This window comes from Phoca vitulina, unplaced genomic scaffold (genome assembly GCF_004348235.1).
Source record: "Phoca vitulina isolate PV1807 unplaced genomic scaffold, GSC_HSeal_1.0 scaffold35, whole genome shotgun sequence".
Taxonomy (NCBI): domain Eukaryota; kingdom Metazoa; phylum Chordata; class Mammalia; order Carnivora; family Phocidae; genus Phoca; species Phoca vitulina.
This window is the reverse complement of record NW_022589738.1, coordinates 14709038-14727015: the sequence shown is the minus strand read 5'-3', so window position 1 is coordinate 14727015 and position 17978 is coordinate 14709038. Positions and strand designations below refer to the sequence as shown.

The following is a 17978-nucleotide window of genomic DNA, read 5'->3' as shown; positions in this document are numbered from 1 at the left end:
GGGAGGAGGAGAAGGAGGAGGGAGCGTCTCTGCCGCCGCCTCCTGGTCCCCAGCGCCGATCTGCCGCCGCCACCTCCCTCCGCGGCGATCCTCCCTCCATGGTCCTGCCGCGGCCCCCCTTGTAGCCTGAGCTGCCCCGCGCCGCGCCGGAGCCAGACTCGGCGGAGGGAGCGGTCGCGGCCTCGCGGCCCGCGCGGGCTGACGAGAGGAGAGCGCGGCGCCGCGCCGTCCCCGAGGATCCGCACGCCGGGCAGCGCGGCCCGAGCAGCGCGAGGAGCAGCGGGCGGGCGGGCGGCGCCGGGCCCGGGCCGCCCTCGCTCCCGCGCCCCGGCCCCGCCGCCCGCGCCGGGGCGGTCGCCCGCAGAGGAAAGCGCCGCAGTCTCCGGGCCTCGCAGCCCCACTCGGGCGTCCTCAGCACCGAGGGCTCGCGGGTCCTGAGGTGGAGGAGGCGAGCCAGGGGCCGGGCACTGAGCTCTTTGGCGCCCCCACCCCCGTTTTCGGAGCCCTCCACGCTGCGGCCGCTGTCCCCTCCGGACCATGGCCGACGACGACGTGCTGTTCGAGGATGTGTACGAGCTCTGCGAGGTGATCGGCAAGTGAGTCCCCACGCGAGGGAGCGGGAGTGTGGAAAAATGCATTTCAGTGATGCCCGGGTCCTCCCGCACCGGCACCCGCTCCGGGCCTGCCCCCTGCCTTCCCTTCCCCTCCGCCTCCCTCGTCCTCCTCACCCGGGCGTATTTATAGACGTGTACCTGGACCTCCTGCGGGGCGGGGGTCCGGGGGGGTTCTCAGCGATCCGTGGAAGCCACCGAGCCGAGGTCAGCCACCCCACGAGGCGTGGGGCCGGCCGAAATCCGCTGTCTGCATTTTATCTGACGGTTGCACAGGGACGTGGCAGACCCGATTTTATAGTTGCTTCCTGGGAACAGTTGGGGTTATTGTTACCTTGCGTCTACCACAGACCATTAACGAAAAGAGCAGCTTGCATTTTCCTTTGCTTGCATGGAGCGATAGAGAGAGAACGTCCAGGGTTTTTAATTGTGGGGTGTGTGTCTATTGTGCAGGATATTAGATAGATGCCTTTGTGTTCACCCCATGCACGGATTGGAGGGGGTCATTTTCAGACGGGGTGCGTTCAGTTTCAGCAAATTCCTCACCTGGTGTAGAGCAGCGTGGAAAGAGTTGGGGGTATCCGAATTTTTAATGCCTCGTTATGCAATGACTGTTAAATCAGTGTTCGAGGCTTCCCTCGACTGTTGTTGGGATGGTGGTGGTTCGTGTGGTAGAGCCGTCTGCTTTGAGTCACCGGGCTGGTGTAGAATATAGAACTGACAGTCCAAATGCTCATCCTTTCATCTGTGTTGTAAAATTACACTAGGGAAAAGCAGGGAATCAGATTAATCACAGTGCTGATTGAGAATTAAATCTGCAGTTCCTCATCTAATTGTCCATTCCTTAAATCTGTTTTGAATAGTTTCCTTTTCATTCTTGTCAAACAGTATTCCAAGTGCACAATCCTGCTAATTTGCTTGTGAGGGAAAAGGCTGGCGATCGGAAGTTGATTTCCTAGTTAGGCGTGTATTCTGTGCCTTTAGAAGTTGAGGAGATAAGATTTAAGAGCAATTTTTGCTTCTTTATTAAGGATCGCTAGGTAGCTACCATTGAAATATTTTACCTCTTTTTGGAAGCCGTGCTTTATTGTCTATTTTAAGGTCCGCAGTTGGGAAATGAAACCAAGACCTTAGAGCAGTTGGCTGTATCCCTTTTAAGTTGTCTGCAGTACTGGATTTCAATTTGTTTAAGTGCTGATAACTCGTATTTTTCCTTCTGTGCTGAGGTATTACCGTGTTGCCTCACTTGGTGAAATTATGGGTAGAGCTTGCTACACACTTTGCTCAGACCCAATTGATACAAGGACATGTTACTCCTTGCCCCTATTGTTACATGACCAGCCTGTCTAGGAGAGGAAGGATATCCAAATGTGCCCTGTAAAGTGCTTATGGAAGTGCTCTAGAGCAGCGCTGTCCAAAGATATATAATGCAAGACATATGTGTAATTTTTCTATACACAAATTTTATATATGCAAATTTTGCAATGGCCACATTAAAAAAATTAGAAGCAAATAGGTGCAATCAATTTTAATAAAATATTTTATTTAACACACTAGATCCAAACTATTAGCATTTCAACACATAATCAGTGCAGAAATTATTGAGGTATTTTACATCCTTTCTTTTTGTACTCAGTCTTTGAAATCCAGTGTGTATTTTACACTAACAACACATCTCAATTCTGACACTAAGCTAAATTTTCACCGGAAATACTTGATCTGTATTTGGGTTTCATAACCTTTGCATTTGCAAAAGTAGATTCACACACCCAAGTTTTCCCAAACGTATCTAAAAGTTTTCTAATAACCTAATCGATATCTCTTTCTAAATTTAAATTTTGATTAATTAAAATTAAATAAAATTGGAAATTCAGTTTCTCAGTTGGACTAGCCACATTTCAAGTGCTCCACAACCATATGTGGATAGCACTGTTCTGTAGAAACAAACGTGTTTAAAAAAAATCTCCTTGGTTGGTTTCTTCATTCTTAGCACCCGGTGAAGGTAAATTAGGGTTTCCCAAAAGCTCCCAAATGATCGTGTGTGTGGGTGAATTATACTTGTTGTGTCTTAGTTATATTTGCTTTAAATGAGCCAGCAAAGTCATAATTGGAAAATGTGAAATTAAAGTGTTAATTATATTGTGATGACGGAATATAGCCATCATTGGATCAATGTTAGTAACCAGTTCTGATTCCTTAAGGTCTGAAAGAGTGATATGATCTCTTTGGATATCAAAACGAAGTGGTCAGCATCACATTAGCACAGTGTTCTGCTGGCTTGTAATTGATTGAATGTTTTCAGGAAACACCTCTGGTAGAACTAAATTCATCTTTTCTGTTGCTTCAGAGCTGCATAAGGAGGGAGAGCAAGCTGATTCTGAGGTGATGGGTACCCTATGGCTTCCTTAACTATTGTGAACTTGAAATCTCATTCATACCCTACAAAATCTGACTTGGTCAGTGCCATTTATAATGTGTCATTTCGTGAAATAATGAATTCAAGGTAGCCTTCGTGGTAAAGAATGTAATGATAGTGTTCCTCACCCTGTGTAAAGGTTGAAGGTTTCCCCGGTAAATTGTCTCAGCATATATTGATCTGGAAATTGAAATTCACTTGAGATTTTCTTGCAGGGACCTTGACAGCATACATTTTAACTTAGCATTTGTTCAACTGTAGCTTTAAACAGAAAGGCCTTGAAGATGTTCACTTGTACTGGAAACCTTTTTGTTGATTTCTATCCAAGTTCTCTAGAATTGTGATTTTCTTGTATACCAAATTAGTATCACAAATTGTTTTTGACCCTTAGGTGTTAATAGGCTTAAATTTCCACTGAGGTACTTTAAAACGGATTTCAATTTTCAAGATCAATTGACCACCCACTCACTCCCCTACCTCACTGCTTATGGACTCACTCACTCATCCAGTGTCTGCGAGGGAATCATGAGCCTGATTCATTAGGAATATTGGGAGGATGCCATTTCTTTAAAAAAAAATAAATAAACTCTTTCCCCGTGTTTCTTATTTTTGAAAATCTTACAAAAGCTCCTTTGAATGCCCATTGTTTCCATAACATTTTCCTGTGTCACATCTTTCAAGTGACTGAAACAAATCGCCAATGATGGGACCTTATCCTAGTCCCAAAACTTCTCATCCTCTCAAATGTAGCAATTAGTGGGAAAGAAAGATTTTATGCAAATGCAGGAAATTGGCTCATTTTTATGCCATGATCATTTACTGTATCTTTTGCTTTAGAGGTAAGTGTACAATCAGTAATATTACATGAAGGCAATTTTAAAGATGATTCGTCCAAATTAAAGCTTAGAAATGCCTACCTTCATGGTACAGGAGTTTCTGTGAAAGAAAATAGCAAAAGGCACACCGTTTTCACCTTGTATGGGCTGCATATTTGCCCTGGTATTTAGGATTCTTAGTAACCTGTAACTTCTGACTTTCCTGCTTTGGTAGGACATACACTAAATTTGGAATGATGCAGCATGACCCCTGCTCAAGGATGACATGCAAGTTTGTGAGGCATGCTGAATTTGCTTGTACCTTGAGAGCACTTACCATATTTAATTACAGTTTCTTATTCACGAGTCTCTCTACCTAGCGAATAGGGAGCTTCTTGAGGGCAGGGAACATATATATCTTTCTCCCTTACTTAACACAGGGCCTGCGATGTAACGGTTGCTCATTAGCTATGGAATGAATTGAGTAGTTTTAATAAAATCTCATTAAAAGGCAAAAGCATGTTTATCAACCTCAGAGCAATTATTGTCCCAAAAGGCTGTATTAGTTTGAAGCAGTGGCTCTCCACCTGGCTGCATATTAGAATCACCAGGGGAGCTTTTAAAAAAGATCAATGCCAGGGCCCTGTGTCAGAGCAATAAAATCAGAATCTCTGGGAGTGGGTCCTGGACACTGGTATTTTTTGAAAGCTCTCTAAGTGATTCTCATATGCAGCTACGATTGACTCATTGGTTTAAAACTTAGGTGATGTATGTAATATTTTGGGACTGGCTTTTCAGAGGCTTACAGGTTTTGAAAAGTAGAACAAATGCTTTTTGGGAGGTATTGAAGCCAAGAGACCAAATCGGGGATTTTATCTCCTCTATGCTGTGTCTCTGAGCCCTGGTGTTCAGAATTTTGTTTCAGCCTGTGTGTGGCTTTGATTTCTTGGGTCTTTTAAGATTCGCGTTGATTTATGATGCTCGTCTGATGCTAACACAGTGACTGATGTTTGGAACAACATGGAACGAGGATTGCTTCAATTAACAGTTGATGATGGCTGTCCACTACGACGACTTAATTTAATATTAAGAGATTTATCAGTTCAGTATGGATTGTGTTTGCACATATACTCTATTAAAAGAGTGTGGTTATGTTGCTTATATACTTCAAGTCCACACTTGCAATTCCGGTAACACCGTTTACCAGAGAATTGAGTTAAATGCAGCCTTTATGTAAACACTGGATTAATCATTTGTAAAATATGTAATTTAACATGACGAAAAATTCAGCTTTACTCTTTTTACTAAACACCATGGCTTGCACATATATTGGTTGGCCCACTGATTTGGATTTCCAGTACCACAGAGGGGAACATTACAATACGTTGGAACATCTTTCTTGGAAATTGTATCTAGACATTGTAGGTAAATCAGTTTTTAGTGTCTGGAAAAGTATGAGCCCGAAGGAACCAGGAATTTACCAGAAATGTGTAGATGTTTCATGAAAGAAGTGCTTGATCAGAGTGACAGTCGTGTAGCAAGGTAGAAGAAACACAGTCACCCACTAGCCTGTTGGTGGCTCAGAAAGATTCAAGCCAAGGGGGATTAGCTGCAGTTCCACAGAAGAAAAACCTGTTAAACACGGTGTGGGTGCCTGCACGCAGCGGGCCTTTTGGGGAGTAGGTAAGCAGTGTTGATTCCTGATGATGGTGTTTGGCTTCTGGGACGATTTGGAGGGAACTGAGCTTTTCTGCATGTGCACGGGTTTCTTGGAGTCTTCCTCATACCTGCTCTCTACAGAGTGCCTTAGCACTTGGAGTTTCTGAAGTGTCGTTGGCCCGTTGTCTTTATAAAGACTTCCTGTGACTCCCTTGCGTGCTACGACTGTGACCTGCTTCTATGTCCTTGACATGTGCACTTCGCCCTCCTCCATTTTCCCCCTTGAATCTGCAACATTTCACCTGACAAACTACCTCTCATGCACCTTAAATTGTGTTCCTGGATATTTCCTTTAAATTGAAAATTCTTTTACCGTCCCCAGCTGTAGCTCCACTCAACAAATTAAAGAAGCAAGTATGCCTTCCTTTTTGAGATTGTTCTTGAATTACTGCATTTTTGTAAACGTTTTCACATTTTAAATTTGCCAAAAGCACTGTTTAAAAGAACTTTGACATAAGATTGTTTAAAGGTAAAAACAAAAATCTTTTTATCACTTAATGCTTACTTCATAAGGGCAGTTGACATTTATGCCTTCTAATGTGAGGCACTTTACATATATTATCTCCTCTGATTATACCTGTTTTTCAGAAAACACTGCAATTCAGAGAGGGGTAACTTGCCCAAGATCACATGGAATTGCAACTGGTTCCAAAGTCCATTCATTTCATGCCGCATTCTGCTGCCGATTCCAGTTGTTAAAAATGCTACATCGGGTTTCTTTAAAGTGAGGCCCATGCCTTCATTTTCAGAGCTTATTTACAGCAAATTTTAATTGTTCGACACTCTAGTTCTATTTTTCACCCCTTCATTAGAGGTTCCATACGACTATTCATTGTTTCACCCACTTCATTTTTCTTTTTGTCTTTCTCATTAATGAGATATCCGCGTTTGTCGCCAAACTGATAAGTCTCTGCATTCTTTAGCAATGGAAATAGAGAATCTTGCCCATCCATCCAAAATACAATTTGTTTTGGAACTTTCTCTACGCCTTTTACTCTCCAGGTTTTTCCTTTCCATCCCCCTGCCCCAACAAACAGAATCGTTGATTAATGACTCCTAACTTGCCAAACCAGAAGTAATGAGGTGTCAGAGATAGGTGTCTGTTGAGAGTGGGGTGGGGTGGTTTCCACGGGGTGGTTATTCCTATATCCTGTGCTAAAAATCCTGCAGTTGTTCTCACTGGCTCTGAAAACCGTGTGCTGAACTGCAGCTGCTGAGTTGTAAGCATCTAGGCTGTCGGCCAGCACTGCACACCTAAATAGGCAAGTGACTGAGTTACTGCTGCAGAGCAGGTCCCTGACCCCAGCCAACGAGCTGATGGGGTGTGCAGCTCTCGCATTTTGGGTTTTATTTTTTAGTTGCAACTGGCAGTGCAGATTCTAAAACCACCAGATTTGGCTCTGAGTTCATGCAACAGGGTTCAAGGTGCGACAGGACCTGCTCTCTTCTTTCTCTCCTGGGGCCACCCAGTGTCTTGGTATCCCCTCTTTGAACTGAGTGCAATGTAATTACCCTCATGGCCATTATGGTGTTCTGGTATGACTGGTCATAGAGCCGAGTCAGTATAGGGAGAGCCTCCCTTCGTCCACACCAGGAAGATTTCGTGTCTGAAGCTAGTTTGGCTTAAAGGAAGTTAATATCTATTTGCAATGTTGAGATTTAATAATTTTCTATTACTTTTTCTTTATAAATTGACTAGTCTTTACAAAATAAATTATAAAATTAATTTTAAGATTTAGACCGTACAGAGGTAAATGCGTCTCTCTCTCCATTCTCCCACCATCCATGACCCCATTCTCCAGAGGTAACCATTGTCCAGGTCTTGTGCATATTTCTGGAAGGTCTTTGTTTAAAAAACAGAATGGGATCATATTTGTACACTATGCTGAAATATTAATTTTTCATTGGAAAACACTGTCTCTGATGACCTTTCCATATGCATCTATGTCTCTGTCGAACTCTGTCTCCTCTTAAACCGCTGCCCAGTATTCCATGGTATGGATTGGTTATTGTAGCTTTGAGTTGAGTGCAAGCCATTTGTAAGTAGACATCACTGAAAATGCTGAACTGGAGTTCGGGTGAGAGGTCTGGAATGACAGTGAAGGTTTGGGAAGTAAAACTGAGTGAATGAGTTCTTGACAGGTGACCAAGCTGGAGAGCTGTGGTTTGCTGTGTAATGCACTGAGCTAGAAAAGTCAGGATAGCTGGATGTCACAGAAGTTTTAAAGTGGGGAGGATCAATAATGTAAAATGCCAACACACTGTGATGGACGATCAAAAAAAAAGCTTGTTTATAGCAGAGAGGCAATTTAAAACATCTATCAAAATGAATATAATGTTAAATATCAATTCATGGTGTGACTGAAAAGCAAGGTTCTGTGCATGTTGGCAATGCAGTATTTCTCTGTGAATCCATCTCAACAGCATATTTAGGGTGAAAAAAAAAGGAGCTGATTTCTTTTTCATTATAATTGTGTTTTGTAGATTCTGATGGCTGGCTTTTAGGTAAAACCATTTGGTTTTCCTAAGATTAGGTGTTTTTCATTCCTCAGCTTGGTGCATAACTTTCAATTAAATGGGAGCCTTTAATGAAATGACATGGTAAATTTTACATTTACATTTACTTTAAGTTCTTGATATTAGTCAAACCATTCTTATTTTCTTAAATCCCTTCCCCACAGGGAACTGCATCCTTCCTTGTCTCAAGGTTTTGGGTCCCCTTTGGATGAGTGTAGTTAATGTCCCTCTACCCCCCTACTCTCCAACTAACTTTGTTCATTGGCTTTTTGTAGTTGTGCACACCCATTCACAATAAGAAATGATTACTTTATTGTACTTAAGCCAATTTTTTGGTATGTAAGTGCACATTATTTCATTTTAGCATCCGTGTTCTATCACTGAGCTGTTGCACATTATTTTTTCCAGTCTTTCTTATTTCTTTTTTTTTTTTTAAAGATTTTGTTTATTTATTTGACAGAGAGAGACACAGCGAGAGAGGGAACACAGGCTGGGGGAGTGGGAGAGGGAAAAGCAGGCTTCCTGCAGAGCAGGGAGCCCGATGCAGGGTTCGACCCCAGAACCCTGGGATCATGACCTGAGCTGAAGGCAGACACTTAACGACTGAGCCACCCAGGCGCCAAGTCTTTCTTATTTCTTTTAATACACATTTTTTTTTTTTGCTTTGTTACCATTGTTTTGAATATTTGAATCATTTACAGTTTGGAATGGTGACTGTGTTCTCTCTCTCTCAGTGTAGTTTAATAATATCCAAACTCTGCTATGTCGAGTCTGTATTTCAGGCTTTTAATTGTAACCCCGAGTTTAGAGTATCTTGATATATTTAAATCTAAGATGGAAATATAACTGCCTAGCTATATGCAGATTCTAATGTTTTATTAAAATACTCTTGATGTTATTAATGCAATTACGAGGTCTCTAGCCCTGCTAAGATGGGCAGATTACCATTATACCACTGCTATTTTATGGAATCTAATTTGTGTTTTTAGGAAACGTCATAGATTTTCAGCCTTTCTGCTTACCCTTGGTATGTACTTTCCCCCAAACATATGGATCGACATTGTTTTGTAGTTTGTGAGGCAGCCCCCTAAGATGTGATCTGGTAGCCTTTGGGCACAGTGTGGCCACTTTCTTCTTATTTATAGAAAGAATGATAGCCACTTCACAAGCTATTTGCATGGATTAGTGATTGTAAAGTGCAGCATAAGTATTTTTTATTTCTAGAATGTCTCTGAGATACTCAAATTACTTTTGGCAGCTATGTAGATAAGTTTCAACAATTTCCAAATGTGCACTTTCTCAGTGCTAAACACAGGCTCTATTACATAAATAATATGGTGAAATGAACATTCTTTCCTATCACGTGGGTAAAATTGTTAGTGGTGCTAACAGTTTCTTCATTTGTTCATTTATGCGTTCATTTCTAGCTGTGTGGCCCTGGCCAAGTTAGTTAACCTCTCTGAGTCTCAGTTTCTTTATCTGTAAAATGAGGATGATAGTATATGCCTTGCAGGATTGTTGTGAGGATTAAATAACATGATCTGTGTAAAATGACTAAAGGTAGTTGTTGTTATTTTAATTGCCATTATCATTTTTTAAAATATTTTTAATGTATTTTTAAGTGAACTCTACCCCCATCATTGGGCTCAAACTCACGACCCTGAGATCAAGTGTCGAGTGCTCCACTGACTGAGCCAGCCAGGCGCCCCGTTATTCACCAAATACTTGAGTTCTCTGGCCTCAAGGAGCTCTCTGTCAATGGGAGAAGTTGACAAATTGTTTAAATCTAATATAACTAGACATTCAGTCCTGTTAAAGCCAGGGTTGCATCTGCCTTGTTCACCTAGTATCCTCCGCGTAACTTGGTAACTGACACACAGTAAGTACTCAGTTGTTGTTGAAGGAGTGTTAAGTGAGCAATCCAGAGACTGTGACCTCCTAGTCGTAAAAGGAAGTTGGGGAAATCTTTACAGAGGAGGTCAGGCTTGAATGATTTGTTAGTCGTCTTCTTGGGTAACTCATGTCATCTTTTTATGCCTGTTTCCTCATTTAGAAAACAGAGTAGAGGAATACAGGTCGGGAAAATGAAATCTTAATGAAGCTTAAAAAATATTTATCCTATTTTTTAAAATAACGAATCTTATTTTTTAGAGCAATTTTGGGTTCACAGCTCCTATTTTAGTTTAGTGACACAGATTACATATATAAGAAATTCAAACAATAAGCATAAAATTAAAGTTTTTAGGGATAACGTTAGGAATTTTTTTCTCTTCTTTTTGTTCTCAAATTCTATAGCTTGAGTGTTCATCATATGCTGGACACAGTGTTAAATTGTTTATATTTTTCTAATTTAACCTTGGCCACCAGCCTTCCCTTTGAGGCAATCACCCTCTCCCCTTTAACCAATGAGGAAGCTGAGCAAGAAGATCAGTCACTTGCCCTGGGCAAAGTGTCAGTAATAATAAGAGGCAGCATGGGGATTCATACCTGGTTATATATGACCCATCCAGGTGCCTGCTCTTAAGTACTGTTTTACTGCTTGTCATTTAGTATGAACAGAGGTTGTCTTTTCAGAGCTAGTCCTAAATATAAGACTCTAACATTCTGATTTTAGATGTTTCAGCAGGTTAATAGAATGCATTTTTTTGGTAACAACTTTATTGAGATGTGATTCACATACCATAAAATTCACCAATGTAAAGTGTACAATTCAGTGGGATTTAGTATATTCACAGAGTTGTGCAACTGTCACCACAAGAAATTTCCAAACATTTTCATCACCCCAAAAAGAAACCCTGTATATGTTAGCTCTCAACCCCATCTTTCCCTAACCCTAAGTAACAACCGATCTACCTTCTATCTCTACAGATGTGTCTGTTCTGGACATTGCATATAAATGGAATCATACCATATGTGACTGCTTCTTTGTCTGAGCGTAATGTTTTCAAAGTTTATCCAAGTTGTAGATGTATTGGTACTTCATCTTTAAAGCCCAGTAATATTACGTTGTGTGGATATACCACATTTTGCTGATCCATTCATCAGTTGATGGGCCATTTGGGTGGTTTTCTCCTTTGGCTATCATAAATAATCCTGCTATGGACATTGACCTACAAGTTTTTGTGTGGACATATATTCTTATTTCTCTTGGGTATATACGTAGGAGTAGAATTGCTGGGTCAAATGGTAACTCTGTGTTTAACATTTTGAGGAACTGCCAGACTATTTCCCAAAGCTGTCATGCCATTTTACATTCCCACCAACAGTGTATGAGGGTTAGAATGCTTTTTAATCGGGTAAGTAGTATCAGAGTTTGCCTGTAGAGTCTGTTCAATACACTGTAATATAAACAAAAGTAAATTGTATGAGTTCTTAGTTAACCTTTTATCTCATGGACCTGTTTATACTGATTTTCATCAGTTTTAGATATTGTATACCAAGGGTTGGCAAACTATCTGTAAACTACCAGATAGTAAATATTTTAGGCTTTGTGAGCCATACAGCATCTGTCACAGCTACTCAACTCTACCATTGTAGCGTGAAGACAGCCATATGAAAACAAATGAGTGTGGCTGTGTTCCAATAAAACTTTATCTACAAAAATAGGTGGTTAGATTTAGCTCTCAGGCTGTAATTTGCTGTTCCTGTTGTAGATTAAAAATGAAACTGGAGCTTACTGTCCAGTTCCTATTGTTTACCATCAAGGTTGGGATATTCTTCAAGTGGTCTGAGTAGCCCCATAATGAGTAGGTTGTTTCTGAAAAACGTAAAGACACTGAGGCTGGTTCACTGAACTGTTTTCACTGTTACATGGGGAAATGCTATACATTTAGTTTTTGTGGGTTTTAAATGTATTTTTATTATTTTTTTTTTTTACTGCTTTTGGATTCTTTTTTCAATCCTAGGTTAAAGGGAAGAAACCCATTAAAATTCTTTTAAGATTGTCTCACCAGAAGCAATATAAATGTGGAGTTCCTAAAAAAAAAAAAAAATGATTTCCTTCATGCTTGCTTATTGCCTAGAGAGTGGATGAAAATCGAGTTGAGAATGTACTAGAAATTTTCAGATATGAAAGATTATTTAAAATACTAGCTTTAATAAAGTTGGGGGAAAATCACTAGCTTTAGCTGGAGATTTATCTCCATCCCTAATTGGAGAGTTATGATGTGCTGCCGTCTCTGTATATTTTAGGACTTCTCAAAGAGCCCCTGATAGAGTCCCTGTTTGGGATTAGGGTTCATGTGTGTGTGTGTGTGTGTGTGTGTGTGTGTGTGTGTGTGTGTGATGTAAACAAAACTTCTTCAGGTTCTATTTTGTGTTTGAAATCCATTTTACTCAATATATTTTGTGGTAGTAGACCTACACTACTTAGAGTGCTTTGTGGCTTAAAAAAACCCTGTCACTGCCTGTTATGTACGTAGGAAAGATAGTGTTAAACTTAGAGCTTTTTGTAATTTGTTTGCAAGACTGTTCTAGATTATAATTTTGCAGCATTGTGAAAAGCTCCAAAGACTATGTTAAAAGAGGGAATTTTGTATCACAGCTTTTGTCTTCACATTTGGGCATTTGACAGATGAATTAATTGTTCATAATGTGAAATTTCAGAAACTAGACAACGAAAATCCAAGAATATATATTTAGGAAATAGCCATATGCAGGATTTGTGAATATTATAATGTTCTTTTATGTAACTTCCCCAAATTTTATTATGGCAACAGTGTCCACATTTTAACAGTGAGCAAAATGAGGTAAGAAGATCCTAAAGTTGGCAGTCTCTGACACAGTTGGGCACTGACTCTAAATTCCCTACATTTACAGAGCAGCATTTCATCCACTAGGGCCACATTACATTGTCAGGCGGAAGAATGATCACGTTGGAATCTATTTAGACCACTTACTTTGATGAAAATACTTCTCTAGGTTGGCTTCAGAGGACAGTAGAAGGCAACCTTTCCTGTTGTAATCCATGAACAGTATGATTAATATTGCATTATTTAGGTTTGAAGTTTTTGTTGACTTCCATCTGAGCCATTATCTCAAAAACAGAATGGTCTACTTTTATTTATATAGAATATTTACTAGTCTTCTTAGGTTTAATATCATCTTAACTGTTTGTCCCAGCAGTAATAAATGGCATTGAATTTGAAATGACCTTTTTAATGAATATCTTCTTCTTTAATTTAGTCACTTGTAAAATAATTAGATACTTGTAAAACAAACAAGAAGGTGTTTTCACTGAGGGCTTTCTTTAATTATGTTTCATATAAATTAAAAAAAAATGTTACTGGAGTATTCAGATCACAGGTTAGAGTGAGAATGTAATTATCTCACATTATAATCAACTTATATAATACTTTTAAAAGCATGCTAATAGGAATGGAAAAAACCTCTACTGACCATATGCATTGTGGGTTTTGCTTCTTTCTTTCCTTCCTTCTTTTTTTCAAACATTTACCTCTTATAATGGATGTGAAACTGACCTGTGTAAATACCTATTCAAATGAATACATTTTCATTATCATCATTGCAGAAAGAGCATGGGTATCTGGAGAGGGAGATTCTAGGCTTGCTGCTCTACTTTTTGGATTATCTTCATTAATAGTATTTCTCCCATTGCCGAGTGTTTCTATTGTACTGCTGGAAGGGATCATCATACTTCCATAATCTATGACCCACTTACACTACAGGTCAAGTGTGCTTTAAATTGCCATCTGATTAAAGTTCAGGCTTCTTGGTTAGACTTGCAGGAGTGGCTTCAGAATTAGGCCCATGAATGTGAATATGGACTTGAAGATGTTATTAGAATGATGTCTTTCCCCATGAAGACACATTCATAGACATAGTCCTGAAAAGACATGTAAAAGTTGGATTTGATAAATGCAGCTTAAAATTTACCAGGAAAAATAGTATTTTAAGGATTTTTTTTAAAGTAATCGTGACAGATCACCACTTAGTTTGTTTTCCTCAGTTTCTTCGTCTTGTAAAAGAAGGATAGTAAAGGCTGTATTATCTATCTCATTAGATTCTTACGATAAAATGACACAATTCTTCAAAAGTCTTAAGCTATCTTACATATATTATTATTTTGATTTTATTGAGATGAAGCACTTCTTAGAAATGGGCTGCGTTGAATTTTCTTTTTGATTTTGCAAGAATCATTTACCTTTGTCTTTAATACTGGTTGTATTTTGTTTGATTTCTAGAGCTTAACATTTCTCAGCTCTTTATAGGACTTAGAACATGCTACGTGAAAATGTTGAATAAAGAGATTTGAGGATGAATTATGTGTATTTTACTGGTGGGACAATGTTTACACTGAAGAAAAAAAATCCTGGCTAGTATGTTTCCCCTTGCTTCTCTTTGAATTATTTAATTGTATTTGAGCTTTGAAGTTTGGAACTTAACTACAAGTAACAAATTTCTGTGGCCAGTCAGATGCGAACTGTGGCAGTTACGTAAAATATTGAACTTCTTGTTTAGTAGTAAGGTCTAGAGCAGGGGCTCTCAAAGTGTGGACCTCATTCTGAGCAGGCGCGGCAGTGTCACCTGGGAACTTGTTAGAAATGGGGATTCTCAGGCCCCAGCCCAGCCTTACAGATCAGAAGCAACGGGGTGGAGCCTAGCAATCTCTCTTTTAACAGTCCTCCAAGGGATCCTGAGGTACATTAATGTTAGAGAACCACTGATTTGGAACTCTAGATCAGGGTTTAGTAAACTTTGGCCCATTGGCCAAATTGGCCCACTGTCTGTTTTTATAAATAAAGTTTTTTGGGAATACAGCCATGCCCACTCATTTAAATATTGTCTGTAGCTGTTTTCACACGACATGTAAGGGCAGAGGTGAGTAGTTGCAGCAGAGACCACATGGCCCGCCAAACCAAAAATATTTACTTTCTGGCCCTTCACACAAAAAGTTTGCTGATCCTTGCTTGAGTTGAAGCCTTGGTACTGTTTTCTTGCCCGTTATACTGAACTGCAGATATCTGAAATCAATAGGTTAACACCTAATTTTTTGTTGCCTTTACACCCTGACCCTCTTATTTATATAAACCCATTCTTCTCTCTGATGTCAAACTATAACTCAGTGACTAGAGACCTGTGAATGAAAATACACAACTGTGTCCTTTCCTTCTATGTTTGTTAACGCCGGTAGCCTGTTTAACATTTCTGTGACATTTCCTCACTGATTCTGTACTGGCATGTTCTTGGTTCTTCTTGCGCTCTGGTATAGCCTAACAATTATCTTTTATAGTCTTCATTTCGCCCAGGTCTTACTGCCTTTTTACTTCATCAAGAGAAAGCCCACCTTATGGCTGCTGAGTTTAGGAATTCATGGGAGCCATTTGGTGTACTCTGAGCCATGGAAATAGTGCCATCCTATGTGGAAATGTTTTATCCTTGGCCTGGAGTGCTATAGTCACTTGTACTTCACAAGGATGTTTGTGAGCACATAAATACTGAATATTGTGGGTAATCCTAGAATGTTTACCAGACAAGTTTCCATTAGCCTTCCCATAACCGAGGATGGCTATTTCTATCCTTAGTTGGAATATCATCTTCTTTTGTTCTTGCTCTCTGCCTTTAAGGTGATTGGTGGCCAGCGTCATAAAATACAAGAATTGAATTTTAATTTTGTTCTTATTGATGCACTTGGAATCTTTCACTCTACTCACTCCACTGAAGGAAGTGTAATAGCTTTTGAAAAGCCTTCTCACCGTCTCCATTGGCTCCAGTAGCAAAAGCACGCAAAAGTATTGCTTTTGCATCTGTGATTCCATGGTGGTTTTAAGTTAAGGAACATGACTTGGCCACATGATCCTGAGCTGTATCACTGGTGAGTTTGTTTGGTCCATGATTTCTTTCAGTATATTCGGGTTGAATACTTTGATCGGGTAAGACACAGGAGATAGTGAGCTTGAAACTGGAAATGGTTGAGTGAGACCTTTCATTTAGGCTTTCCCAATCAACTTAATTCATACCTTTTGCCCTGCTTACTCATCCCAGAGGCGAGGTACAATGAGAGAGGGTCAGGCAAAGGCCAGTCCTCAGTGTGGTTATTTAGGTCTATTGCCAAAAGCACCCCACCTACAGGAGAATTTGAGCTTTACTGTTTTGTACAATACAGTGTGGACATGGAGTGTTTCAAAAATTAAATTGTTATTTATACCAAAGAATAAAATGTGAACTTTTTAAAAGAGAGCAGTGTTCTGCAGCCTTATTGTCCCAGTCAGCACAATAGCCACCCACACGAATCATCTGAACAACCTCATCATTTCTGTTTTATCTACCTGAAAACAGGGGTCAGAGGTGGGTGGTGATGAAAGCTTGGGAAATCACGCCATGCTCTAGGCAAGAGAAATGCTCTGGTGATTCGTGCTGTGTTGGCCTCCCCTTGTGCGCACAGGAGTCTGGGACAGCCCTGTGGAGCTGGAGGTAAGCTTTAATCCCTTTGTTCCTTGGCAGCTGGCCGTGCTTGAGAGCTGGGTGCTACTTCCCTAGAAGCAACTCTTATAGATGAGTTCTGCCAAATGCATGGATTTTGAGCCATTTTAAAGGTTACAATGTTCAGACTCAGAATTTCTTAGTAGGCAGAGAGTGTCATTTAAGGGTACTTACGCCGCTGGGATAAGGTTCATTATGAAGTAGACACTGCAGCAAGGCCTCCATGTGACATAAACTTACTGGAGCTTGTGTATTTTTAAAACCATATATTTAATATATATTTTAAGCTTCATTAAGTCAGGATGCATGGCTGTCATAGTCATTGCTGTATCTCTACACCTAGGACAGCACCTGGCTGTCCATAGTAACATAGTCAGTGTTACATAGTTGTTGAACCAATTCAAAGAGGAGAAAGTAGCTGAACACATTGGAAAAGATAAAATTTGGCCCAGAATGCACAGTCAGGAATTTATATTTTCATTTAGTGCTAATATTTTGCTGTTTCAAAAACCATCTAATTCTCAGACTGTCCCTCGGAGATAGGTTAGTAGATACAGAATTGTACATAGGTGCTGAGCATAAGGGTGGAATCCTGAATAACACTTAGCTTCCCTGGTTGAGATCTAGAAGATCATTGCCATAATTAAACTAGATGGAGAAAAGTTCCTAAGCCTTACCTGATCTGTACAAAACTGCTTCCTCGTTTGTAAAATGGAGACAGTAGAATCTACCTGATGGGATTGTTATAAGGATTAAGTGAGACAGTGGGTATAAAGCACAGTTCCTAGCCCTTTGAAGTGCTCATAAACACCAGTTGCTTCCGTCATCAACAGTGAGTTTTGAGAGCTTCCTAAGTGCCAGGCTGTGTGCCAAGTGCCTCCTCCTTCCAAGTGTTGCACCAGTTTCCCTTTCCCCTTTCCCTCTCCCTTTCCCCTCTCCTTCCTTTTCCCTGGTTCCATCTGGGGATGTCATGAAGCTGGGATTGACCTTCAGTCACCTAGCCAGCCCCACCTGACCTTGAACAAAGTTAAGCGACCAGCTGCTAAATCAAATCCCATCATCTGCCTAATACTGTAGCCACTAGCCAGATGTGGCTATTTAAAGTTAATTAAAATTAAATAAAATTTAAAATCCATTGACTATTTTCCCAAAGATTTATAAATGGCCAATAAACACATGAAAAGGTTGTCAACATCATTAGTTGTTAGGGAAGTAGAAATCAAAACCACAGTGAGATACCACTTCACACACACTAGGATGGCTATAATTGAAAAGACGGGTAATAACAAATGCTAGCAAGGATGTGGGGAAATTGGATCTCTCTGTGCGTTGCTGGTGGGAATGTAATGTGGTGCAAGCACTGTGTAAAACACTCTTGCAGTTCCTCAAAAAGTTAGAGTTTCCATACAACCCAGCAATTCTCCTCCTAGATATATACCCAGGAGAACTGAAAACATA

General features: G+C 40.2%; 1 protein-coding gene and 1 pseudogene across 13 annotated transcripts in view; both read left to right on the top strand.

Moving 5' to 3' along the window:
* Nucleotides 1-318: 318 nt before the first annotated feature.
* CASK (calcium/calmodulin dependent serine protein kinase) overlaps nucleotides 319-17978 on the top strand; it is a 346895-nt gene continuing 329235 nt past the window's right edge. For all 13 annotated transcript variants that reach the window (XM_032426584.1, XM_032426582.1, XM_032426577.1 and 10 more), the window contains exon 1: nucleotides 319-596. In XM_032426584.1, the coding sequence (XP_032282475.1) occupies nucleotides 538-596 (59 nt within the window). In that variant the 5' untranslated portion in view covers nucleotides 319-537. The remainder of the gene's footprint in view (nucleotides 597-17978) is intronic.
* LOC116646207 lies at nucleotides 4063-4158 on the top strand (annotated as a pseudogene).